This window comes from Galeopterus variegatus, unplaced genomic scaffold (assembly GCF_000696425.1).
Source record: "Galeopterus variegatus unplaced genomic scaffold, G_variegatus-3.0.2 Scaffold83, whole genome shotgun sequence".
In the NCBI taxonomy this organism is placed as follows: domain Eukaryota; kingdom Metazoa; phylum Chordata; class Mammalia; order Dermoptera; family Cynocephalidae; genus Galeopterus; species Galeopterus variegatus.
In genome coordinates, this window is record NW_007726194.1 from 1,103,297 (window position 1) to 1,131,272 (window position 27,976).

The following is a 27,976-nucleotide window of genomic DNA, read 5'->3' on the forward strand; positions in this document are numbered from 1 at the left end:
AAAAGATATTTCAAGTTATGGGCATGGTCCTGGGGAGATCAAATAGACAGAGAAAAGAAGAGGTCTTGTGTCAGGTAATGGGGATCATTATTCAGGGGCAATTGAGCAATATGTTGGGTATTGTCAGTAGTGATTTCACAGAAAAAATTTTAAAAAGTATTTCATTTGTCATAATATAAAATTCTATTTGATGCAGATATATAGCTCTCTGGTGATGTAGGCTGTTCCACAGATAAAAATTTAAAAATTCCCAGGGACATTTGGTTGACATTTCACTGCTAATGGTTCTCAACTGGAGAGGAAACCACCTTCTGATCAGGGGGAGATTGGAAATGAATGGGGACTTTTGTTGTTGTTGCAAAGACTAGGAAGCAGTATTATCATTGAATGGGTAGGGGACAAAACAGATTATTGTTAAACTGATGCTGATGATAGTGGCCCCTTGAGAGACACTGATAGACTCTTATGCCACATGTCTTCCTCTGGCTTGCTGATTATAAATTTCCAACTGTCTGTCAAGAAAGATCACTGGTCCTCTCTTTTATAGCACTATGTCCTTTCTGTTTCAAATACCTGCTCTCTCTCTTTGTCTCTTTGAGACTAGAGGAAATGACAACTCTGACTACTAACCTACATGATTTCTCTGTCTCATGGCTCCTTTACATTGATATGGGTCTACGTACATAAGGCTTATATAAATCGTCTCCTTGAGAAGACCTAGTTTGAGTGTGCTGTCATTTTTGTTGGGATCCTGATCCTTACACCTGTCTTTTCCACATATCATTTGTCTCAACTATCATTTCCTAGGGATTTTTTTTATTCTAGATTAGGTTCCCTGTTAAGTTACAGGAGACAGTTGAATAAACAGTTATCCTTTTTTTTTTCCTTTTTCTTTTAATACTAGTCTTTCGGGAAGCAAACTTATCATTTACTTTTGTAACTTAAGCAGCCTGGATATTCTTGTCTTGGTGAAGTGGCATTTCCCTTCTACTTGAAGGTGGTCCCAATAATAAGAATAGAAACAGGTGTAGTTTCCTTATTAAGCAATTTATTAAAACATATATAGTCAAAATGTTCCTAAAGAAATACTCAGTTAAGACTCCGACATTTTGTAACAGAGAACATGGAAAAGTCAGTTTGAACCTAGAAAAAATTTAAGATCAGATTATTCTAGTCAACCGTGTCAGTCATAAGAAAGTGAGCATAGATGGAATTGAATGAAAGAATAAAACTTTGCTTTTATTTGATGACTCAATATCAGCAGAAACACAGAGCTCCTATTTTGAACACTTTACAAACCCAACTATAAATGGAGACAGTGACTGAGCAACTGGGCTAATGACATGCGTACTCTCTGATGCAGCTGTGAAGTCTGTCCCCAAAAACAGATACTTCAAAATTCACATATTTAAAAAATGAAAACCCATAATATTCGTAAACAAAAAAGAATTAATGTATACCTAGCTCCTGAGAGGCAACTTTTTTCACACCGTTCTATTTTCCCTTTCTTTCTTAATAACACACACACACACACACACACACACACACACACACACACACACACACACACACACACACACTATTCAAACATTCCTAAAGTCTTTGAATGAATGCATTGGGGAACAATTTCAGGAGCCATTGCTTTCTTCTAGGAAATATCTCACTAGCAGAACTCTCTTTGGTGATGACAAGGTTTCCCTAACTTTATTGCCAATTCTGTTGTGTGTGTGCCGGCATGTTTCTGAATATTTTACATAACTATATGTTTGAAAATAGCATATTTAGCTATATATATATGTATATTTTTCATTTGAAACTTTAACATGCTTTACCTCATTGGAAGTGGAAGAGATAAAGAACTGGAATCATTTTAAAGCATATTTATTTATGTCCCTTATAGTTGAAGAAAACTATGGCAACATTCTCTCAGCCCACATTTTTAATTAAATACATAGTGAATTTTTTCTACTTACTGTATTATTTGATGCTTCTAAGCAGTTATTTTTGGCATTTCACTTCACTTTTATTTTTGCAGAAATTCTTGAAGTTTTACCATGATTTAACATTTTCATTTTAAAAATCAAGCACATTTAAAAATTATACTTATCTATAAATACAGATATGTGTATGTATGTCATTTTTTGAAATGTGTATCTCTGTAGCCGTCCTTTTTATGTGGTACTGTTCCATTAGTCATTTTCTAAGCATCTCCAACGAGTAAAGCTTTGTGAGGTTAATGGGGGTAGGATAGTATCCTGGGATGAAGAGTATGTGTCTCCCTGTCCCCCAGGAATTTAGTCTGGTAGAGGAGTTAATGCATAATAACTGGTGAATGGATGTCTATAGTGCCAATCAAAACTGGCTGTGCCCATGAGACAGGAACAGACAAAGTGCACCTCTTGAACATCTTCTGTCTCTTGGAGGAGGCCCTCAATTTCCCTTTTGCTCAAGTCAGGAGAACTTCATACACTCCTGTCTCACTACTCTTTTAACAAATTTTTGAGGATGCTTTATTGTCCACCAGCAGTACAATGTTGAAGAGCAGACCTCTAGAGCCTATTCATCTTGCTTGACTGAAACTTTATGCTCATCGATTAATAATCCCCCAGTTCATTCTGCCCCCAGCCTGTGGCAACCACCATTCCATTCTTGGATTCTATGAATTTGTTTTTTTTAGATACCTCATATAGTGGAATTTTGCTGTATTTGTCTTTCTGTGACTGACATACTTCACTTAGCAATGTCTTCAATGTTCATTATGTTGCATATTATGGAATTTCCTTTTTTGAAGACAGAATATTATTTCATTGTGCATATAATATAGTGCATTTACTTTATATGTTCATCTGCCAATGGACATGTAAGTTGTTTCCATATCTTGATTACTTTGAAAAGTACTACAGTGAACATAGGAGTGGTAATCTCTTTTTGAGATTCTGTTTTCAATTCTTTTGGATAAATACCCACAATTGAGATGGCTAAATCATATGGCAGTTTTATTTTTAATTTTTTGAGTTGCCTACATACTGTTTTCCATAGCAGCTGCAGCATTTTGCATTTCCACCAACAGTGTGCAAGGATTCCAACATCCTGGCCAAAACTTGTTGTCTTTTGACCTTTTTTATTTATTTATTTTTTTTAATAATAGCTATCCTGACATCTGTGAGGTGATATCTCATAGTGCTTTTGATTTGCATTTCCCTATCATTAGTAACATTGAACATTTTTTTATATACTTGTACTTGCTGGCTATTTGTATGTATTCTTAAAAGAAATGCTTGTTTAGCTCATTTTTTAACCAGGTTATTTGTTTTTTGTTTGTTTGTTTACTCTTGATTTAGAAGAGTTCCTTACATATTTTGGACATAAATACCTCATCAGATATACAAGAGTACTTCAAAGAGTTCATGGAAAAATAGAATTAAAAGATAATATGAATCTTTCCATGAACTTTTTGAAGGACCCTTATATGATTTGCAAATGTTTTTTCTCATGCTATAGATTGTCTTTTCACTCTGTTGATTGTTTCCTTTATCATGTGGAGCTTTTTAGTTTGATGTAGTCCCACTCATTTCCTTTTGTTTTTATTGTCTGTGCTTTTAGTGTGATATTCATGAAATCATTGCCAAAACCAATGTCATAAAGCTTTCTTCCATGTTTTCTTCTAGAAGTTTTAGTTTTATTATTGTATGTTTTTTACATCTCGAAGTCTTTGATTCATTTGTAGTTGATGGTGTAAGATAAGGGTCCAATTTCATTCTTTCACTGGTGGACATCTAGTTTTCCCAACATTATTTGTTGAAGAGACTGTCCTTTCCCCTGTGTATATTCTTGGTACCCTTGTTGAAAATCAATTGACATATAAATGTGGATTATTTCTGGGCTCTTTTTCCTGTTCCATTGGTTTGTGTTGTCTTTATGCCAATACCATATTGTTTTGATTACTGTAGTATTGTAACATAGTTTCAAATCAGGAATTGTGATGCCTCCAGCTTTGTTCTTCTTTCTCAAGATTGATTTAGCTAGTTGTGGTCTTTTATGTTTCATGTTTTAGAATTTTGGAATTGTTTTTTCTAGTTCTGTAAAAAATGCCATTGTGATTTTGAATATGGATTGCACTAAATCTGTAGGAGTCATTGGGTAGTGTGGACATTTTAACAGTATTACGTTTTCCAATCCATGAACATGAATGTCTTTCTATTTGTTTGTGTCTTTTTAAATTTCCTTCCTCAATGTTTTGTAGTTTTCAGTGTATAATATTTTTCTCTGTTTAGGTAAATTTATTCCTAGATGTTTTATTCTTTTTGATTCTATCATAATTTGACTTGTTTCCTTACTAACCTTGTTCATTGGCAGCACACAGAAACACAGCTGATATTTGTGTTATTCTGTGAACTGTTTGAAGGAAGGACCATGCCTTATTTGTATTTTACATATTAATACATAAATAATAATTAGCAACTATTAATATTGGTTCACTTATATATTTTTATTTTGTTTCATTGGCAGTAATCTTTGTCTTGTTTTATTTCTCTCTTTTACTTTAGAGTTCTACTAGTTCAACAGCCTCACCTGCAGTCTCCACCCCTGTCACAGGACACAAGAGAATGGTCATCCCAAACCAGCCGCCTCTTACGGCAACCAAAAAGTCTACAATGAAACCACAGCCTGCACCCCAGGTTGGACCCATCCCTGTGGCTCCAATTGGAACACTCAAGCCCCAGCCTCAGCCAGTCCCAGCCTCCTACACCACGGCATCCACCTCTTCAAGGCCCACCTTCAATGTGCAAGTGAAGTCAGCCCAGCCCAGTCCTCATTACATGACTGCACCTTCAGCAGGACAAATTTATGGTCCAGGACCCCAAGGATATAACACTCAGCCAGTCCCTGTCTCTGGGCAGTGTCCACCTCCTTCAACCCGGGCAGGCACAGAGTACACATATATTCCACCACCAGGACTTCAGCCTGAGCCTGGGTATGGGTATGCTCCCAACCAAGGACGCTATTATGAACCCTATTATGCAGCAGGGCCTGGCTATGGGGGCAGAAATGACTCTGATCCTGCCTATGGTCAACAAGGACACCCAAATACCTGGAAGCGGGAACCGGGGTACACTGCTCCTGGAGCAGGGAACCAGAACCCTGCTGGGATGTATCCAGTCACTGGCCCCAAGAAGACCTATATCACAGATCCTGTTTCAGCTCCCTGTGCACCACCCCCACAGCCAAAGGTAGGAAATTCATTAACATAGTGATGGGAATAGAGGGGTGTCTATTTTAGTCTGCTTTCCCCAGAAAGCAAAGCCTGAGGCAGAAGTGTATGTGCTGCTGTTTTATTTCATTAGCAAATACAATCCCAGGGAAGCATATGTGAAGTAGGAGAGGAGAGAGGTCCTATTTGGATATGTTACAAGTGTGGCTACTGTTTAGTATCAAGTGCAACTAACTGCTCACTCTTGAAGAATAATCTTCCAAACGGCCATATGAACTATAACATCTCAAGACAATCTGTTCTAGGGGAGGAAGGGTAAATAGTTTGTCTTCTAGTTCTTGCTTCCTATTGGCAGAAGCTTCCTGTACAAGTTGCATTTGCTTGGACACTAAATAGGTTTGCAGCATCTCATGCTTCAGCAGGGACAGGGCACTCCCAGATCTGTAGGTGAGAGTTGTGCAGTGCAAACTTGAGGTGAGCTGCTGGCAGACTGTGCCCATATGAAGGTGGTCAGAACCTAAACAATGTTGGTACCACAGTTGCCAGTGGGGCAGAACAAATCACCAAGGGCCCAGGCGACAGGTAAAGCCAAGCAGGACTTAGGTACTGCAGACACTTGGCTAGTTTCCTCTGGAAAGAGACTGCAGTATATTGGAACTGGTTTATTGTCCCTTGTTTTCTCACATTACTGATCCTCCAGGAAGAATCTTACTCTTCAGCTCTAACACTATTAAGCAATGTTTAAAAGTCTTTTATGAGGTATGGTTAACTTTTGTTGTTCTATTTAATTGTCAGGATGTATGCCTTTTAAGTCAACATGCTCAGTTACTTCCTCTGAGTAGGTAAGATGCCTACTCACTACATCTTGAATTTTCTATTAGAGCAAGAATCAACACGATAGTGCCTCCTCCCATTGTGACAAGAAGAATCAATGAGAATTACTTGGAAGGGTGAAATGGAGAAACTGAGGCAGTTTCCAGCCATTTGGTTTGGAACAGATCCTTCCCTTCCTTATAGTTAGAACTGTGGGAAATCAGAAATTTGAGAGCCCTTGATTACCTAGAAGATGAACAGTAATTTTGGGGGATGATTGAGTAGAAGTTTGGACTATATATATATATAAAATCTTTTCCACATGTTTGACAAGATTATCAATTTCTAGATAGATCAATTTCCATATTCAACATTGTAACAAAAATTTCCTAGTAGGCTGTTTACTAAACCACAATTTTCACATGGAAGTTTCTGCTCTATTGATGGTACACCAAGTGAATTTCAGGTTCCTTAGACAAATAGAGCCCTTCCCATCATGGGGACCCTGTGAAGAGCTGGAGGAATCCATCAGCCTTATGCTGACCATTACATGAAAGTGGGCCAGCCATGATTATTTTCCAGTATAAAGATTACAAGTTAAAATTTTCAGTGATTTTGTAGCATTACTCTTTTTTTCTAAAGTCTCCTTACAGAAAGAAGTATTATGAAGGTTTTTTTGTTTGTCTTTTAAATATGATTTGTCCAAAATAGACAAGCTGGACAGGCTTGCCCTTTGTTAACATGATAGAATATCTGTGTTTGTTCCTCCTGGCCCCCAAAGCAACCAGTTCAGAGAAATTGAGGTTATTCAACTGTGCCTCGCTTTTGTACAAGGGCCACAAATTCCCCCGTGGAAGCTGATTACAATAAAATACAAGTTTAGGTTGGAACCGTTGCTGTGGACATTTAAGTTCAAAACGGTATGCAATTTTGCCCTGCTGAAAGCAGCTGGGCTGAAAAGATGGCTGAGTGATGGTCTCTGGGCTGTTTGAGGACCCTGTCATCTCACTTGGGGAACCAGACATGAGAGAAAGCAAAAGTATGTCAAGGTGGAGGGAGCAATCTGGTGAGAAGTACTAAGCTGGTCTTCAAGTGTTCTTTTCCTCATTTTGTCACTGGGCACTCTGGATAGTCCCTCTCAACATTTGGAGCCAACCAATTGGTGGAGGAAAAATAACCCATGCCCACTGCAAGAGCTCAGATATTGGGTCCAGCCACAGAACTAGCATTTGGTCTGTCCTCACCGACCTATTCAGGGTGATGGAATGAATTTTGATGAAGCACTCACCAGAAAGCATGAAACATTATTCTCTTTCTTATTTGAACAAGTTAATTATTCAACGTGATCTATCGCATTCTTACAGATTTTGGATGTCAGTGGATTTCATGTCATTTTTAAAAATTTCAAAGTATTTGTTTTTCAACAGTGTCATGTGTTTTCACATCATATTCAATTGTGCATTTAAAAAATGAAAATCAAATAATGTTCTTAGCTGTGATCATTAAGGAGAGTGGTTAAAGGTTGATATTTAGCCATCTGTCTGTGCTCTGGGAAAGGGGAAAGAGGCGGATGAAGCTGCAGATACAGTCAGTGTGCGTTGTGGAGGCATTGGCTGGTGCAGGGGTGGGCTCTCTCACAGTTGGTCTTTGAGCAGAACACTGCTGTATTCAACTGCACCTGTGCACAGAGGACCGTATTGTTCATGTATTGACTCATTTTGGCTTAGTGATGTGACTACCGCTTGAGAAATGAGCTCCTTATTCTTATCCAGTTCTTCCATTGACATTCCTCTTTCAATTTTAGGAAAACCTCTAGATCTCTTTATGTCACGCTTCCAACCTCAGTAAAGTGGAACATCATCTTCACTAATTAATTAATGATTGCAGAGAGCCTGGAAATTTCCAAGGGCTCAGTAATTGCCAAGTGAAGACTATTCAGCTTTTCCAACTTCATGCCTTAAAACAATTATCTTTTATTACATTGAGAATTTCTGTGGAGTTTGGCATTTAACTTATTAAGGAAAGTTTTTTTAAAAAATAAAGAAATGAATCTCCCCTGTATTTGAGGTGAGCAATGAGCTGTTTTAATTTTCCTACATTGTAATGCAGTATAAACAAAGAGAGAGAAGAGAGGAAAAAGGAGAAAGGAAAGAAAGAAAAGGAAGGAAGAGGAAACCAAGAAAGGAAGACAAAATCAGAACCTGCAAAGCTTAGGGGGAATCATGATTGTATCTATATTCTCATAATGTGCTGAGCAGTGAATTCCTGTGCTATAGTAGGCCATAATGTGTTTTCTATACATCTCCACTGAGTCGCTTGAAAAATATTGTTATAAGTAAGTCTTCATAAGGGAGAAATGTTCCCTCTCACTGGAAATCCTCATTCTCATAATGTGCTGAGCAGTGAATTCGTGTGCTATAGTAGGCCATAATGTGTTTTCTATACATCTCCACTGAGTCGCTTAAAAAATATTGTTATAAGTAAGTCTTCATAAGGGAGAAATGTTCCCTCTCACTGGAAATCCTCTTAAAGATACAATGGAATCTTTCCTCTTTTCTGATTTATAAAAGCTAATATTAGCTGCAGCTTGCTGTGTACTTCACAGAACTCATGTCCTGTGCATTATCATCACGTGCATGTGAGATGGAGCGTGTGTTTTCTCCAGTATTCAGATAAGGTGACCCACCTTGAAAGTGCTGGGACAAGGACCTAGAAGCCAGTGATGACTCTCAGGTCTAAAGTGACAAGGCAACTTTAACACCCTTGCCCTCATTGTAAAACCTAATATATGTCACCCTTAGCTCTGATGTTTGCCATGTAGTGTGTGAAAGCACTGGTACTGTGCATCCCAGGGAAAGTGAAGAGTCCCATCCCACCTAGCGTGGAGGTTAGGTTGGATTCTGAAATCATGTATTATTAAAACCTCCTTGGATAATCCTACATGAAGGTGGGAACTTGAAGATCAGCAAACTCTCTCAGTAAATTGAACACAAAGTTTTTCTTTTCCAGAATTAGAACTCATTTGAGTTTTGGGTGAGGGATATATTTAATGGTTCAGAGAAGAGAGTGGAGGTAATGAACCATTGGGGTCAGTGTTGAAGGGACTCCTAGACTGGTAATTTCTTTGAAGATTAAGAAAATATTTGAAAATGTTGACATGGTGGCATTTTGAATGTTCCAGTAATATCAGAATGTTTAAATTTCTTTTCATTTTAGAAAAAAAGAAGGGCGTATATTTTAGGCACAGTACAATTAATTGTTGGCATTTTGGAAAGAGCTATCATGGTTGTAGTCCTGGTGCTAAATATCTGTCAATTCTAAGATCAGAGAAACAAAAAAGAAGAGGTAGTTAGGGTGGGTGGAGGGATGGATGTAGATATAAACTTCAGGTCAGTTGGCAATACCTGAATATTTGTAAAGATAAGAATGGAAGAGATTGCTTGGAGAGACCAGTGACAGTAGCATTAGTAATTCATCTTTGTACAGGACTTCTCAGTTTCCAAAGCACTTTGTGGACCTCACAAAATCCATGAGCATTAAGCACAGGTAAAGGTTTTTGTCTTTCTTTTACTGATGAGAGTTCAAAAGCTCGGTGATGTCATGCACCTAAGATCATATATCAAATGCATGGAAGAGCCACAGCTCCAAGTTAGTTCTTTGAAGATTGTCCCTGTGCTTTCCTTGTGACAAACCACTGGACCGTGGTATGTTCTGGTGTTTTGATGTCAGGAGCTTCACAGCAGCACCATTATGCATGGCTCCACTACGGCCCATGATATATGTAGTCATGTCAGTGGGCTTAGGCAATCTTGGTGCAGTGGGGATGAGGTCAGCAGTTGGAGGAGAGGCCCCGATAAGCCCCTGCATGGTACCCAGGCTTGGTGCTATACTTCCTCTTCCCCATCACCATGTGCAGTTTGTCCTGAGGTTCTTTCTATCTTCACGAAGTCTCAAGTCCATTTTCTTATCTAAATCCCACTTACTACTGAGTTCATTTCTCACCTGAGCTATTGAAGTAGCTGCTTAATTGTTGTTTCTTCCTCTAGCCTTACTACACATCCATTCATCCTACACATAATGCCAGGTAAAGTCTCAAGTCCATTTTCTTATCTAAATCCCACTTACTACTGAGTTCATTTCTCACCTGAGCTATTGAAGTAGCTGCCTAATTGTTGTTTCTTCCTCTAGCCTTACTACACATCCATTCATCCTACACATAATGCCAGGTTAAGCTTTCAATAGTACACCTCTGCCTTTCTCATTAATTGCCTTTTTAAAAAAAACTTAAGATCTCAACAAGTTATGGAATACATTGAAACCACCCCAGACTAGCTTTCCAGTTTTATCTTTTTCTTTAAGCTTCCTGGCTTCCTGGTCATGTTATATTCCTAGTTAATTCTCATCTGTATATCTTTGCTCACCGAGATCCTTCTTCCTGGAATGCCTTCCCAATCCTCCCCTAAATAGATAAAACATTTGCACATACAGATGTTACCCATTAAGACCCAGCCAAAGTGTCAATCTTTCTCATGACGGTTTTTGCTCTTCCTAAAATTTAGTTGTACATTATTTCATCCTCTCCTTTGGAAGTTTTCACACTTTTACTATACCGGAGTTATTTATGTACCTGTCTTCCACCAGCCTATGCCCCAGCATATAGTAGATTCTAAATTTTAGGGGATAGATGGAGATGGTATCTGAACAACCTTGTGTCCCCCAGAGTAACTAATACAGTGCATAATGAATTCCTGTTTAATGAATATGCTTGAAGGAACTTCTTTTGTTCTCCTAAAATAGGGCGTAAGTCCTGCTTTAGACTTTGGCAGATTGTTCAGGAAGATGCCAAAGCCCAAACCGACTCCACCAAAGTAGCTTAGGTTACCTCAGTAACACAAGTATTGTCACATCAGCAACTCAGTATTCAAAGTAGCTGGATAATTTTTCAGGTTCACTTTTGCTCCAACATTTTGTGTTTTCTGGGATATCTTTATCCCAGAAGCATACACATACACACACACATACGTACATGCACACACACACATTATGTACACGGAATCTTTTTCACTTTTTACCCTTGCCAAATGTTCATAGAATTTGTTGATTCATATTCTTTAACCAACTTTTTGAGGTTTAATTTACATACAATAAAATGTGCCTGTTTTAAGTGCATAAGGCAATGACCTTTGACAAATGCAGGCACCTGTGGAACCACTGTCACAATCAAGATACAGAACACTTCAACCATGCCACAGAGCTCCCCTGCGCCCCGTTACAGTTCATTCCCTCTACCCTCAGCTCCAGGCCACCATTCTGTCTTCCAACATTACAGATTGTTTTTGCCTTTTCTGGAATTCCATATAAATGGAAGCCTATAGTGTGTGCTCTTGTACCTAGGCTTTTTTTACTGTAAATTTTTTTGAGATACAATCATGTTGTGTGTGCCAATAGTTCATTCATTTTTATTGCTGAGTAGTGTTCCATTATATGTCTATACTACGTTTGGATTATCCATTCACTTGCTTTGGGTAGTTATTTTTTTTCCATTTTGGGTTATGAATAGAGCTGCTATGAACATTTATATACAAGTTTTGTGTGGACATAGCTTTCATTTCTCTTGAATAAATACCTAGGAGTGGAATTGTTGGGTCACACAGTAACTATATAAGAAAATGCCAAACTTTTTCTAAATGTACCATTTTGCACTCTCACCAGCAATGTATGAATGGCTTAGTTGCTCCCTAATCCTGGCAGTGGTTGGTATTGTTAGTCTTTTTTGAGTCAGATGTGCTGCCATTGCACCACGAGGTCCTGGTATTGTCAGTCTTTTTAATTTTAGCTATTCCCATGGTACACAGATATATTTAATTGTGGTTTAAATTTACATTTTTCCTTTTCAGTACTAATGAGGAGCATCTATTTATGCACCTATTGGCCATTAATATATGTTCTTTTGTGAAGTGTCATCAATTTTTTGCCCATTTTTTAGTTGGATTTTTTTAAGTTGTGAGTTATAGAAATACTTCATACATTCTGAATAAGAATCTTTAGATATATCCATGCCAATATTTTTTCCTAGTCTGTGACTCGACCTTTCATTTTCTTAATGTTGTATTTTGAAGAGCAGATGTTTTTAATTTTGGTAAAGGTCAATTTATCACTTTTATATATAGTTTATATAGAGTTTGTACTTTTTGTGTCCTTCGATATTTTTGCCTTTCAATGGCAATAAAGATTTTATTCTATACTTTCTTTTAGATGGATTACAATGTAAATTTAGATCTGTGACTCACTTCAAGTTAATTTTTGTGTATGGTGTGAGACAAGTGACAAATTTCATTTTTTTTTTTCCCTCATTGGAATATTTCAGCTTTTTTAGCATGATTTGTTGAAGACTCTTTTCTCCAATTGAATTACCTTAACATCTTAGACAAAAAACAATTGACAATATATGTGTAGGTCTATGTGGACTGTCTATTCTATTCCATTAATTTATATATCTATACTTAGGCCAGTGCCACACTATCTTGATCACTGACCTTTATGGTAAGTTTTGAAATCAGGCAGTGCACGTTTTACATTTTCGTTCTCTTTCAAAAGTGTTTTGACTATTCTAAGTCCTTTCTGTTTCCATATAAATTTTACCATCAGCTTGTCAATTTTGACAAAATAGTGTGCTGTGATTTTGATGGAAATTGTGTTGAATCTGTAGATCAGTTTGAAAAGAGCTGATGTCTTAACAACATTGAGGTTCCCAGCCCATGAACATGGTATATCTCTTAATTTTTTTGTGTTCTCATTAATTTCTCTCAGCAATGCATATAGTTTTGCACATATTTCAGTAAGTTTATCCCTATGCTTTGGATTATTGTTAATGATATTTTTAAATTTTAATTTATAGCCATTTGTTCTTAGCATATAAAAATAGAATTGATTTTTGTATATTGACCTTGTACTTTGTGACCTTTTTAAATTTAATAGTTCTGTTACCTTCTTGAATAAGACTTTTTAGGCTTTTCTACTTATCATTTTATCTGCAAACAAATGATTGATTCAACTTTTTTATTTCCTTAATGGATAAGAGTCTATCCATCAACCTCCTTTGTTTGAAAAATTTGTTTCCTGATTGAAGAAGAAATAGTGTCCTACAAATTTGAAGGATGTAAATTGGAAAAAATAAGAAACCTTTACTCTCCACTATTCTAGACTAGCGCATTGAAACTATCAGATGTAAAGCAACTTTCAGAATCATTAGGTTATAACATTTTAAATTTAGAGATGAGAAAACTGAGGCCTGGAGAGTCATAATGACTTGAAGAGTTACATAGTAAGTGGCACATTTGCATTTTGCCACAGTGCTCTGTATTGGTCAAGAATAGTTCAAGTCAAGTAAGGTCAGAAATGAATGACCCTTAAAAGGTATAAGTATAATAATAATCATTGCCAAACTGAGCTGATCTTCTATCTTTAGGCCTCTTTCATCAGTTTTGTAAGGCTGCTTAATATAGGAAATGGCTCCTATTCTAGTGCTCCATTGTATGTCTCACAGTTGCTTCTGTGAAGACTCGTCCTTGGGCTGTATACGATTTTGACTCAGACCATAATCTCTCCTTCTGATTTTCTGTTATTGTCAGGATAGATGCACTAGTACACTAAGAAATGCCTGTGAATATTATTCATTTTACTCATCTAATCTTTTTCATTGACTTAGATGTTTAAAAATATCCCAGGTCTCTAATCTTCTTGGAAAGTTCAGTAAATCATTGCAACAGTGGTTTCTGGCAATATGTTTTTTTTGTGTTTACAGAATGAGAGAATTTACTTCAATTTATCGGTGTTTTGTCTTTGTTTTGTTTCATTTCAGTTCTCTAGCAAAACAAGTACCTGACTTATTGATATGTCCCTTTGGGAATCTAATTTCCTTCCCGGCCAGCTGCAAATGCTCATACTGTCCTATTTCAGAGAAGAGGCTGTAGTTTTCTCCCCAGCGAACAAAGAAATTTGACCATTATTGATGTATAATGGTTAATGGTAAATATTAAAACAAATATTTTACACACAGAGTATTAGGAAGTGCCCCATAGAGAAAGTCAAATATTTTTAGTACAGTACCAAAAGTGCCATTGTCCCAGAAACACAGATTTCTTGTTATTTTATACTACTAGAAAACAATGTGGTGTTTGCTGAAGTTCATTCTTAGAATTAAGGGAATGTTCTTCAGAAAATACAACTCGGTTTGTTTCAGAAGGTTGCTTGCTTAAAATAACATTTCAAAATATGTGATTATAGCATTTAGCACTTTTACAATCTCTTGTAAAATTTACCAAACACTTTTATATATGGGGAAAACTCTATAACATGTTGGGAGGCAACTTGTCTAGTATCCTACAGATTCCGAATGCCAGAGGGAAGATGAGAACTTGGTCTTCTGACTGCCAGCCCAGTTTTCCTTTCACTCTGTTACACTTGCCTCCATTCATAGTTGTCTGTGTTTATACGTCTTAGCTTGTTTGTTAAAAAAAAAAAAAAAATGTGCCCAACACTTTAGAGAATAAAACTTTAGAGTTGTATTCTGGGACATAACACACATCACCATTGTTACCCAAAGTTAAAGAGTTGAAACTGTACCCTATACCCTAAGTCTAAGTTCAAGATAATAGGTCCCCTTTTATTCCATCTTTATAAATGTTTGATATAGTTATGTCTCCTAAAATACAGACACTTTTTTTTTTTGTTTTTGATTCTTATTTAGAGATTATTGTGAAAAAGGAAGGATAGTGTGTAGGTGTGCCAGTTGTACTTGTCATGGACTTATTAGTAAGCTATTTCTTATTTTTCGTGCTTTATGCATGCAAACTTTATAGATGGTATACATAGTTGTTACTGGAAGAAATACCATTTTTAATCCTGCTACTCACCTCATTCAAAGGACACAAAATATTTGTTAAGTAGGCTATCTAGGAGGAAACTGATGCTGATGGTCTTTGCAGAAGCAAGAAAATGAGAACTGGGGAGGAGTTCAGGAAGGCAACCTGGGGAATATGGACCAGGACCCAGCAAAGTATGGCCCATGGGCCAAATGTCATTTGTCACCTGGTTTTGTTAATAATATTTGATTGAAATACAGACATACTCACATGTTTATGTATTATCTGTGGCTGCTTTCACACTACAACAGCAGAGCTGAGAAGACGAAACAGAGACCGTATGGCCTGCAGATCTCAAAATATTTCTGTGTGTCCCTTCATAGAGAGAGGTTGTTGATCCCTTATCTAAAATATGAGAAGGACTTTGAGAAATTTAGATTCTCATTAAAATTCCTTGAACTCCGGTCAAGTATTCTTTCTTATCCAATAGATCTTGAATGTTGAACTAGAGGTTGTTGTGACAGTCAGTGGACATTTTCAGGGATGGAAGAACTAAACATCAAAATCAAAAATTAATCTGCTACTTGTAGAATATATTTCTCTTCTTTCTCTCAGCCAGGCAAATGCCTATTTAACATTCAAGATCCATCTCTTATGTTAAGGCCCGGGAGAAGCTTGACCATTCACCCAACCCTCACAACCTAATAAGGTTGTCTTTACTCTGAATTTTCTCATGAGATTTTTTTCATTTCTTTACTATAATATGTACTTCATTGGATATTTTTTAATATATGATAACTGTGAGATAATGTACATACAATAGAATTCACCTGTTTAAAATGTACAATTAAATTATTTTTAGTATTTTTGTGGTATATTTTAATATATTTATTTAGTAGAGCATATGTGCAAACATCATCACAATTGAGTTCCTCACCCCAGAAAGGAACCTCATACCCACTAGCAGTCACTTCCCATTTTTCCCAAACCCCATCCAGTTCTTTTTTTAAAATTTTTTTTATTTTGTCAATATACAATGTAGTTGATTATTATGTCCCATCACCAAAGCCTCCCTCCCTCCTCCCTCACCCCCTCCCACCCAAGTGTGTCCCCTCCATTTGCTTGTTGTAAGAACTTCAAAAAAAAAATAATTGTGGTTGTTATATCTTACTCTCCCCCCCCCCCCGGTTTTGTTGTTGTTGTTGTTTGTTTGTTTTTTTTAATTCTTTTGAGTATATACCTAGCAGTGGAGCTGAGTCATGTGGTAATTTAATGCTCAACATATTGAGGAACTATTGGACTGCTTTCCAAAGGGACCGCATCATTTTATTTTTCGCCTAGCAGTATATGAGGGTCCCAGTTTCCCTACATCTTCCCTTCCCATTTGATTTTAGTTGTGTTATGTTTCTATAACCTCAAGTAGAAATCTGTGTTCTTTAAGAGTAGAAACCACGTTAGTTTAGTTTTGGTTCTTGTATACCTAAAATAGTACCTTGCATGTATCAGGCACTCATGAATGAATGAATCAGTCAATAAATCTATAGTTGAAATGATATTTATTGAATTGACATGGAGCCACGTACAATTTCTATTGCCAAGAATTGAGGATTTTTGCATCGATATTCATCAAGGATATCGGCCTGTAGTTTTCTTTCTTGGTTATATCTTTACCTGGTTTTGGTATCAGGATGATGTTTGCTTCATAGAATGAGTTTGGAATCTTTGCGTCTGTTTCAATCTTTTGGAATAGTTTGTAAAGAATTGGTGTCATTTCCTCTTTGAATCCAAACCATCCAGTTCTAAGTAACCATTAATCTACTTCTGTATCTATATATTTTTCTATTGTGGACATTTGGAATTATACAATATCTTTTATGGCTGGATTCTTATCATATTTTCAAGGTCTATCTGCATTGTAGTATGTATCAGTACTTCATTCCTTTTTATTGCTGAATAATATTCCATTGTACGGATGTACCACAATATGTTTATCCTGCAATCAGTTGATGGACATTTGAGGTTTTTCTACTTTTTGGCTGTCATGAATAATGCTTTTATCAATATTTGAATGCAAGTTTTTGTGTGGATGTGTGTTTTTAATTCTTTTGAGTATATACCTAGCAGTGGAGCTGAGTCATGTGGTAATTTAATGCTCAACATATTGAGGAACTATTGGACTGCTTTCCAAAGGGACCGCATCATTTTATTTTTCGCCTAGCAGTATATGAGGGTCCCAGTTTCCCTACATCTTCCCTTCCCATTTGATTTTAGTTGTGTTATGTTTCTATAACCTCAAGTAGAAATCTGTGTTCTTTAAGAGTAGAAACCACGTTAGTTTAGTTTTGGTTCTTGTATACCTAAAATAGTACCTTGCATGTATCAGGCACTCATGAATGAATGAATCAGTCAATAAATCTATAGTTGAAATGATATTTATTGAATTGACATGGAGCCACGTACAATTTCTATTGCCAAGAATTGAGGATTTTTGCATCGATATTCATCAAGGATATCGGCCTGTAGTTTTCTTTCTTGGTTATATCTTTACCTGGTTTTGGTATCAGGATGATGTTTGCTTCATAGAATGAGTTTGGAATCTTTGCGTCTGTTTCAATCTTTTGGAATAGTTTGTAAAGAATTGGTGTCATTTCCTCTTTGAATCCAAACCATCCAGTTCTAAGTAACCATTAATCTACTTCTGTATCTATATATTTTTCTATTGTGGACATTTGGAATTATACAATATCTTTTATGGCTGGATTCTTATCATATTTTCAAGGTCTATCTGCATTGTAGTATGTATCAGTACTTCATTCCTTTTTATTGCTGAATAATATTCCATTGTACGGATGTACCACAATATGTTTATCCTGCAATCAGTTGATGGACATTTGAGGTTTTTCTACTTTTTGGCTGTCATGAATAATGCTTTTATCAATATTTGAATGCAAGTTTTTGTGTGGATGTGTGTTTTTAATTCTTTTGAGTATATACCTAGCAGTGGAGCTGAGTCATGTGGTAATTTAATGCTCAACATATTGAGGAACTATTGGACTGCTTTCCAAAGGGACCGCATCATTTTATTTTTCGCCTAGCAGTATATGAGGGTCCCAGTTTCCCTACATCTTCCCTTCCCATTTGATTTTAGTTGTGTTATGTTTCTATAACCTCAAGTAGAAATCTGTGTTCTTTAAGAGTAGAAACCACGTTAGTTTAGTTTTGGTTCTTGTATACCTAAAATAGTACCTTGCATGTATCAGGCACTCATGAATGAATGAATCAGTCAATAAATCTATAGTTGAAATGATATTTATTGAATTGACATGGAGCCACGTACAATTTCTATTGCCAAGAGTTGTTTATGTGAGTTTTTAATAGGTGTGTTTTTATAAATGTTCTGTTTTTATTTCACCTATGTTCCTGGTCTTTTCTGCCCTTCAGATCCTAGTTTGTATTACCAACAGATTAATAATCTTCATTTAGTTGCAGGCTGTTTTAGTCACTGAGACTAATTTTACAGCCTACATCATTGTAGTTTTTCTGTCTTTTGCTGTGATCGTTTGGGGTGTTTTTGTCTGTGTCCAGTACAACATAGTATCATGTATAAAACTTATGAAGCCTATTTCATCATTGAGGGTCAGTGATGGAAATATTCCCTATCTCACCCTCACCCAAGCTTTCTCCTTCCACATACAGTCATTGCCCTCTGCAGTAAAGGTGATTCAGCATTTGTAGGAATAGAAGGAAAGCCTTGCTGGCTGGAACATAGTTGGTAGAAGAGAATGAAATAAAATGATGTAGGAGAGATAAGCAGAGTACAAATCTTTACGGGCATGGTAAGGAGTTTGTCTTTCATTCTGAGTGAAATGGAAATCCAGTTGAGTGTTTTTAGCAAAGGAGTAGTAGGCTCTGATTTTGTCTTAAGATGATCCCAGCAACTGTGACAGATTGGAGTGGATGTTGGAAGATTTGTTAGGCTCTGTGTTTCTGTGGCTACCCTTAATACTATTAATAAATTGGCTTATGAACTTTCTTTTTGTAAATAGAAAAGCCTTTATGTTAAGTAACATGAAGGTATGGATCATTTTAATGCTATAAGGTTTCTAGTGGAGGGGTGTGGTTGCTGAATGAGAAGTGAAAATACAAAATACACACCACTTACTCTCTCAAAAGTGGCAGGGAGTGTTGCCCAAGACAAGCAGTAAAAGAAGCAATAATGGTTCAAGAGTTGTGAGTATGGGGGATGAATTGCAATTTTTAAAAAAACTTCCAATTTTAATTTAATTACCTACTCAAAGAATATATAATATGACACTACCTTTTTTTTTTTTTTTTTGAATGGCTCTAGAGTTCCTAAAAACTGAGTACTCTAAAGTCATGGATGGTATGGGCCTGGGTGAGAGATGAAGATTTCACCTGCTTCTGTTTCCATGATGGGGTCAGTAGGTTAACAGGAGCTTTTTCCCAAACAGCTGGAGATCTTGCTGGTCTTTTTATCCAGTTACCACCCTGATGGCATTATGACCCATAAGAGGCAGATAATGGCATCTGTTCTTCAATATTTCCTGTTCACACCAAGTGTCACTTCCCTTGACTTGCACTCTTCTCATCACCTTGATTTTCTTCCCCCTCCTCTCTCTACCCTTGCCAATCCCTTTTCCTTGAAATGATTTCTGCAGTACTTCACAGTCTCTTTGTGTAAATAGCCCAAAGTGTAGGGGAACTAATATTGGGACATCTTAAGGGCTTTCTGTGCAGCTCATGAGCTGTTTACACATAATTCTGTCTATTCACGGACATATGTATTTTAGCTACATTGTTTATGCCATTAGCACAGCCAAGCATTTTTGAGTTTTGTAGTAATTTTTAAGAAAACATGTTGACTAGATATATAGTTTTAGTTATGCTTACCAATGTTACTATATTGCTGCATAGAACTACTACTTTTCAGTTTTAATTTTGATAAATACCTAACATATACTATCTAGATTCCACTTTTCCAGATGCCAAAGTGTGTACCAAAATGAACAAAAACTTAGTTCATTCTCAAAGAGCTTAAAATCTTATAGTGGCAATCAGTTATGTACGTATTATTGGTGATGCTGCTTCTGCCAAGTCATAGCTTCTTATCATCAGTGTGAAGTATTTTTTTACAGTGCCATTTTTATAACATTTTTTAAGAAAAAAAAAAGTATTATATTCCCTTTTGAAGAGAATCTAACATCTCCCCCCATGATCAAATATGTATGGACAAATAGCTCATAGAAAAGAAGATTTGCGAAAGTGCTGTGAGTGGCCCTTTCAATTGTGAATGCTAGAAAGCACCCATGATAAGTTATTATTTCTCTATATGATGCTTTTATGTGCACTGGCTCATTTAATCCTCTCAAAAAGTATATGAAGATACTGTTAATATCCTGATTTTTTACTGAGTGGGAAACAAACAGAGAGGGATTAGGTTATTTGCCCAAGACCATATGCCACAAGCTCTTACCTATCATATGATAATGCTTCTTTGTAAAAGAATATGAAAGAAAGTTCTCACTGATGTGCAGTAACCCAGCTTTAAACCGTGAGTCAGGTTCTCTTCTGATCTATAGCAGGTCCTATATGTTAAGCTGCTGAGAATTATCCTTCCTAACATGAGGCCATTGGGTGGTTGTCTGCCAGGAAAGCTTCCTAGTCCTTTTTCTAATAGAAAACTTCTGATAACCTCTTCTTTTCTTCTCTTTCACTCTGCCCTGGCCAGACACTCAGAATCAACTTGCAGTGTGAGCGGTGTGATTAGTGGGCTATGAAATGGAATGGAATTAAGCAGAATGTCTTAGGAGAATCTAGCCAATAACCTTGAACCTCAGAAAGGAAAGAACTGCTGAGCTCTCAAGAGATGTAAGACAACAAGCTGAACACCTCCTCAGCCCCAATGTACTATCTCAGGACAGTATCTCTGAGTGGGAAGGAAAGACTTGTAGCAAAACCAACAATGACCTGTTTTTCAAGAGATGTATAATTTCACCCAGACATGTGAACTTCCTGCCAAATGCCAGGAGTAACATTGTTTTGTACATTTGCATGAAAGATTTATATCATCATTGAAGAGCTGATCAGAAAAGAATAAGGGAAAAGGAAATGTTAACATAAGCTGTAAAATGCGTCCCATTTATATCTGAAGTTTAGAGTCAATAGAACAAAATGAATGTTCCATTTACTAATTACATTTGCCATTGATTCAAAACAAACCTGGCTTGAGAGAGGATTAAATAAATAAAAATCCCAAAACTGTCATTCCTAAAATGTTTGGGTAGAACATTGAGTTGCATTTCTCTAGGAGAAATGCCAAATGAGTGAGCCTAGGCCAAGTTTGTTTAGAAAGCCTTTTTTGGGAGAACCATGGAAGTGCAAATCTGATCACGTGAATAACCTAGGACTGTTCAGCCTTCAGTGGAAGTTCTGTGAGTTCTAGAACCAGGCTATTAATAGGGAGTCAAGCACATGCATGCTGCTTGCTTCCTCCCGTTTTTTAACCACATGGTTTCTATTTACAAAGGACCCTTTCCTTTAGCAGGAGATTATCAGGTGAAGGATCATTGGTTTCCATATTACCTTATTCTTAGTGTTAGCATTTGTTATTAAAAAACTAAGTCTATTTTTTTTTATTTCAAGTTTTAAATAATTACAAAGCCATGAAAAAATTAAAACATAACTTTCTCAATAATCTTTTGGAACATAATATTATAGCCAGATATTAGCTCAATGATGAGAAATTCATAGATTTTTAGACTGTCAGAGATGAAATAAATGTGTTACCTAATTTAAGACCTGGATAATAACCGTAAGACCTCACAGCATAGGTAGAACTTTAAAACAATTCTTAAACCTGTAATTTTGGGAGATGGAAGACAATTTTATGGCTACATTGATAAGTACTTTATCATTGCCTTTGATAAAATAACAGTAAACACTTTAATGCAACACAAATCCATATCCATTGTCTCATTTGATCCTCAAAAAGAACTTGAGATGATCAGAGAATGAGTAACTATCCCCTTTTACAGATGATGACACATTTCAGAGAAGTCAAGTCACTTACCCAATTTTGCACACCATTTAGATCATAGAATCCTTGTCTCTTGTCGATAAAATCAACACTATGAAATATGTGGAACTTAAATCATAATTCCCAACTTTTCTGCTTACAGATGCCTTCTTGCAGTTGCTTAACATTTAGACTGAAAGGTAGGAAATCCATTAGACAGGAACTGTATAAAAGCCTTGGGCTGATATTTAGGTATTCTTAATTTTTTTTTTTAAATTTAAATACATGTTTATAACAATTTTGGGTGGCTGGCCAGTAACAGGGATTGAATCTTGGATCTTGGTGTTATCATCACCATGCTCTACCCAACTGAGCTAACTGGCCAGTTGTAGGTATTTTTAAATATTCTGTCTGAAAAGAGTCTGCAGACAGTGACTCCATAGGTGACAAAGTTGCACATATCGCAGAAACCAAAAATTTTCATTAAATTGTTCAATGCTCTTAACCATTTGGTAGTTTGTAAAGTATAAATGGCTGTTTAAATGGAAAGCGTTTGTCAGGAAGTATGTGTAAAAAGTAAAAATTTTCAGCAAAATGGCATTGGCCTTAGCTGCTATCGTTAATATATTTCTTGACTTTGAGCTTTGAAGCTTATAACTTTGGGGAGATCCTCTTTAAAAAATACAAAATTATGAACAGAAAATTATTATATTAGTTTGCTAAGGCTAGCTATAACAAAGTACAGTCAGCCTTCTCTATCTGTGGCTTCCACATTGTGGATGCAGTCAACTTGGCTCACAAATATTTGAGAAAAACTACCATTAAAAACTGACAATACAACAATAAAAAATAATACAAGTAAAAAATACAGTATGACAACTACCTACATAGCATTTACTTTGTATTAATTATTGTAAGTTATCTAGAGATAATTTAAAGTGTACATGAGGACGTGTGTAGGTTATATACAAATACTACACCATTTTATATCAGCAACTTGAGCATCCATGGATTTTGGAACCAATCCCCCACTGATAATGAGGGATGACAGTACCACAGACTGTGTGATTTAAACAACAGAAATTTATTTTCTTATAATTCCGGAGGCTAGAAGTCTTAATATAAAGTGCTAGCTGGGTTGGTTTCTTCTAAGGCCTCTCTCCTTAGCTTGCAAATGGCCACTTTCTCTCTTTGTCTTTACATGGTCTTTCCTCTATGCCTGTCTGTGGCCTGATCTCCTCTTCTTATGAGGACACCAGTCATATTGCATTAAGGTCCTCTCTAGGGACCTTGTTTAACTTAATTGCCTCTTTAAAGGCCCTTTCTCCAAACAGTCACATTCTGAGGTACTAGGGATTAGAACTTCAACATATTAATTTGGGGGTGAGTAACTCAGCCTATGACAATCATTTTAAGAAATGAATATTTATTTCAAATGAGGAATGCAAATGAAACACATTTTAAATCAATAAAAGCCATAAAATATCTCAAAAATCACAAAATCCAGAAAAATAAGATTTTTTATTAAAGAAGTGTCTGATGGCTTTTTCTTACATTTTTTGTTTGCATGTTCACTGATCACTTCTCCATACAGCCTAATTTCCTAATATATTCTATAGCGAGAAAAGAAAAATAATATTAGTCTCTTCTCTAGCGTGGTGGATAGAAATCTATTTTTATTTATCATTATTATTATTAAAAGTTTGAAAACCTTTCTTTAACCTACACAACTTTTTATTGGTAGTGTCATGTAAAATTTAAGATGATTTCAAATTTGGAGAAACTGCCATCAAGTTTTTTTTGTTTGTGAGCTGTTAAAAAAACTAGTATTGTTGCTGCAGGTTCATAAGCTGATAAATTCTACTTTGTGCACTTCACATCAATAAAGAAAATCAAGTTAATGGTGTATTTATAATTGTTCCCAGTTCATTATTGAGCACATTCCTGATAAGAGAAAGCATCTCCATTTGCATCACTGTGAACCGAGCAGTACCCCATGTGAAAATGTTTCCACATCTGACTATTGGTAGAACTTTCATGAGCCTTGACTTCTGTCTTTATGCATTTACCCCTGCTTCTGTTTTACACCATCATAATCCCCGTGCTGGGTGTTGGAGGACACATTTATGTTAGATGACTTCTGGCCCCACACATCTGAGTCACAGAGTTAAGAGCGTAGCCAGCTCAGGGCCATTAGAAGTATTCCAGGAACACAGTGATGTCTGGTGATGACTTAAGCACACACCACAGTGACTGCAATCCATGTAAATGTATCCCACCACACTCAGCTAAATGCATTCTTGACTCAGCTTTCCCTAACCAAACCCCAAAATTCCTGTGACCATTTCAACACTGCCCCACAGAGTGACAGAGGACAGTTGGAGTGGAAAGACAGCAGTGAGCACACTTCTTGGGCCCCTCCCAAGACCTTAGAAGGGGCCGATGTGAGTGAGGGCCCCTGAAGCTTCACTTCCTTCTGTGTCAATGCATGTTTGTTTAAAAGTATTTCTTCCACTCTGGGTACTTGTTTAGAAATAGTTATTCCTTCCACTCTTTCCGCCTTGTTTTTCTGCCTTAAACATGTATTTAATGGATACCATATCCCAGACCCCCTGTTGTGGGATGAGACATGTAAAATGATGTCTCTAGCACAAGGTAGAAAGTGATATGTAATTAAAGTGGTTAAGGATAAAGTCTAACAGATATCTAGATGATTTAGGGGTCACAGCCAGCTGAGCATTCAGGAAAGCCTTTATGAGGAATTGGCATTTGATCTAACCTGAAAGACAGCTAGGATTGGGATTGGGGAGACTAGGAAGAGGGAAAGACATTCCAGAGGGCCAGTGCTGCATATGTGGGCACTTCTACAAGACATATTCTGCATCTGTAACATTTATAGCTTTATTTGGTTACTTGTTCAAGGTAATGGCAAAACAAATGAACTAAAGGAAACTCATGGTTTGGTGGCTACCTCAGTGCTTTTGGGGAATGTCCTCCAGAGTTTTATGCCTGCCTCTTTCCAGGCTCAAGGCTCAGAACATCCAGTCACATTTCTGTTCTGGGATCCCATGAATATTTTCTGTGAGAACATCTGAAGGAATTAAACTTTATTCACTTCACCAAAAATGAGTTTAAGACAGCTCTTTCACTAAGACCCCATGTTTCCATACTAACACCCATGGATGAGTGGAATTTAATCTTTGTGATATTTGGTAGCTCCTTGGAAGCTCTACTTTTGACTTGCCCCTTTGCTCTCTTGCTAGACCTCAACTCTTCCCCAAATTTGTTTTTACTATCTTTTTTTTCCCCATCCTCCATTTGCTCCTTTGTTTTATTTGTTTATTCTGGTGACTCTTCTCTTTTATAGAAGACAGTCTAGTCATGGCCTTCTTTCTGAACTTCCCTTGGCCCAGAGGGAGAAGAGTCTAGCAAAGTGCCTTACTTACATGCAATCTGAGTTAAGTGGTTGGCCCAGCATCACCCAGTGTAACCTGTGACAGAACCAGTAGGAATATTTGAATTTTTAGTCTTTGTATGATTCTTCCAAGTCATAGAGATCTGTTGGTTATTTTAACCTTTATGAGCAAGATGTGCAGTGACCAATGTACTGGGTTGTGAACTACTTGAGGGTAGGGAAATGCAAGGTAAAATATACAGGAGCTGATAGCCAATAGTTCACAGGGACCAACCAATCTAAACCCAGCCAGGTTACCTCCCACTTCACTGCTGGAACACATTTCTTTACACAAACCATGTCAATGACTTCCATGACTTTTCTTACTGTAATTTGAGGAGCAAAGGTAATGTTGAACAATTGCTGATATAACTGGTATTGTAAGGTTTAATGGTGGCAGATAGCAGCCCTATGAGCAGAATTAACATAACTCTTTGGTGGAAATGGCTATGTGTATACTGAGTTTTTAGAAGTAATAATGGAAAAGACTAAACAAAGACTGGTCCTCTATTTGCAGTGAATGAACAGTCTCATTTTAAACACATTTAGAGACCATGTAATTTTGCTTTCCGTGGTGATTTTTTCCAGGTAATGTATTCTAATGGCACAGGTGTATTAAAATAAAATCAGATGGGATGAGGAGGATCATGCCAACAAAAAGAATCCATCACCCTTTTGACAAATGCAGGTGATAAAGTCACAATACAGTACTTACAAGTAAAATGGCAGGGATATCATCCAAAATACATCTGAATATCATTCACATAATTGTTTTTCAAGCTACTTATCATAGGTTCATCTTTGACTGATGCCTCTGCAATATGTTATGCAATGTAAAATAGTGCTCTTTCTTTTTACTCTTTTGCTTTTGGTCATGGGAATTAACTTTAAGGCTTTTAGCTTTTCAATCTCATTTTTTTTTCTTTGTTCCAGACATGGCTTACTCTTTCTGTGATAGAACCATCAGATAAACTGCATAGTTTGATTAGACCAGACCTCACTTCCTACTTCAGTCAGTCTAGCGGTTCAGCACAAGATATATTTTAAGGGGATCTGTATAAAAGGCTGAATAACAATGTTCCATATAAAGTATAGTTACATAAACCTTAATAAAAACAAAGTACCAGGAAGCACTTAGTGACTCAGATTCTGCAATCAAAATTTTCTTGCTTTTCTTTCCTTTTCTTAGCTGTTCAAGTGACCACCCTGATGTTCTCTTGACCCAACTAAACTGTAGCATTGGAGGGGAGTTTATATAGCATCTGTTTCTAAGCACTTATTTTTCTCATTTGTTCCACAGACATATATTGAGCACTTACTGTTTGCCAGGTCTTGTCCTAGGTGTTGCAGATACAGAGATGGAGAAACAGTCTCTGTCCTCAAAGGTTTCAGTAGGAGAAGAAACACATGAGGAAACTGAGGCCTGAAGTCATTTGGTCAAGGACGTATAAACGTAGAGAATAGGACAGGGACTAGAAACTGACCTCCCAGCTTCCATCCCCTTCTGGTTTTCCTCAACCACTTCATCTCCCTAGCCCGGGACATAGCAGGAAAGGTACAACTGGACAGAAGTAATTCTTGTTCCTCGTCCCAAACTTCATGGACACAGCGTTTAAACTCTATGTTTAAAATATCTGTTTTGTGGGCCGGCCCGGTGGCGCACTGGAGAGTGCGCCGCTTCCGCTGAGGGTTTGGATCCCATGTGGAGACCGGTTCCCGCTCACTGGCTGAGCACGGTGCGGGCGCGACACCAAGGGTTGCGATCCCGTTACTGGTCAGTAAAAAAGACAAAAAGGAAAAAAAAATAAAAAAATAAAATAAAAAATCTGTTTTGTGATAGCCAAAAGATGGAAACAACCTAAATGTCCATCAGTGGACGAATAAGTGAAAAATCTGTGGTATATGCACACAAGGGAATACTACTCAGCCATTAAAAAAAATGATATCCTATCATTTGCAGCAATATGGATGGAACTGGAAACCATCATGTAAGTGAAGTAAGGCACAAATACCGCATGACATCAGTCATATGTGGAATCTAAAAAAAAAAAAAAAAGTGGTTCTCATAGAAAAAGAGAGTAGAATAATAGTTACCAGGGGGTGGCAGGGGGCAGGGGGGCTCAGCCATTAAAAAAAATGATATCCTATCATTTGCAGCAATATGGATGGAACTGGAAACCATCATGTAAGTGAAGTAAGGCACAAATACCGCATGACATCAGTCATATGTGGAATCTAAAAAAAAAAAAAAAAGTGGTTCTCATAGAAAAAGAGAGTAGAATAATAGTTCCCGGGGGGTGGCAGGGGGCAGGGGGGCAGGGGGGTTGGAGGGGAGGAGAACTGGTGGACTAGCTGGTACCAAACTGTGCTGTCTACCCTAAGTGAAGCATTGTGAAGCACATGCATATATTGAAACAACACACTGCACCTCACAAATATGTACAAGTAAATGTTAAAATATTTTCAGTAAAATAAAAAATATATGTGGTTTTTGTTTGATATTAATCCCGTAGACATCTGGAAGCAGAAAGGGTAGATTTCTGACTTCTCTAAGCTTTGAGGAGCCTCTGATCTCACATCAGAGAGTTGTTAGAAAG

The 27,976-nt window shown here is 36.9% G+C and overlaps 1 protein-coding gene across 1 annotated transcript in view; it reads left to right on the top strand.

The window, feature by feature from the left end:
- The window catches only part of LPP (LIM domain containing preferred translocation partner in lipoma), a 573,768-nt gene that overhangs the window by 335,617 nt on the left and 210,175 nt on the right, over positions 1-27,976 (top strand). Inside the window, exon 6 of the mRNA XM_008580078.1 lies at positions 4,548-5,231. Coding sequence (XP_008578300.1) covers positions 4,548-5,231 — 684 coding nt within the window. The remainder of the gene's footprint in view (positions 1-4,547; positions 5,232-27,976) is intronic.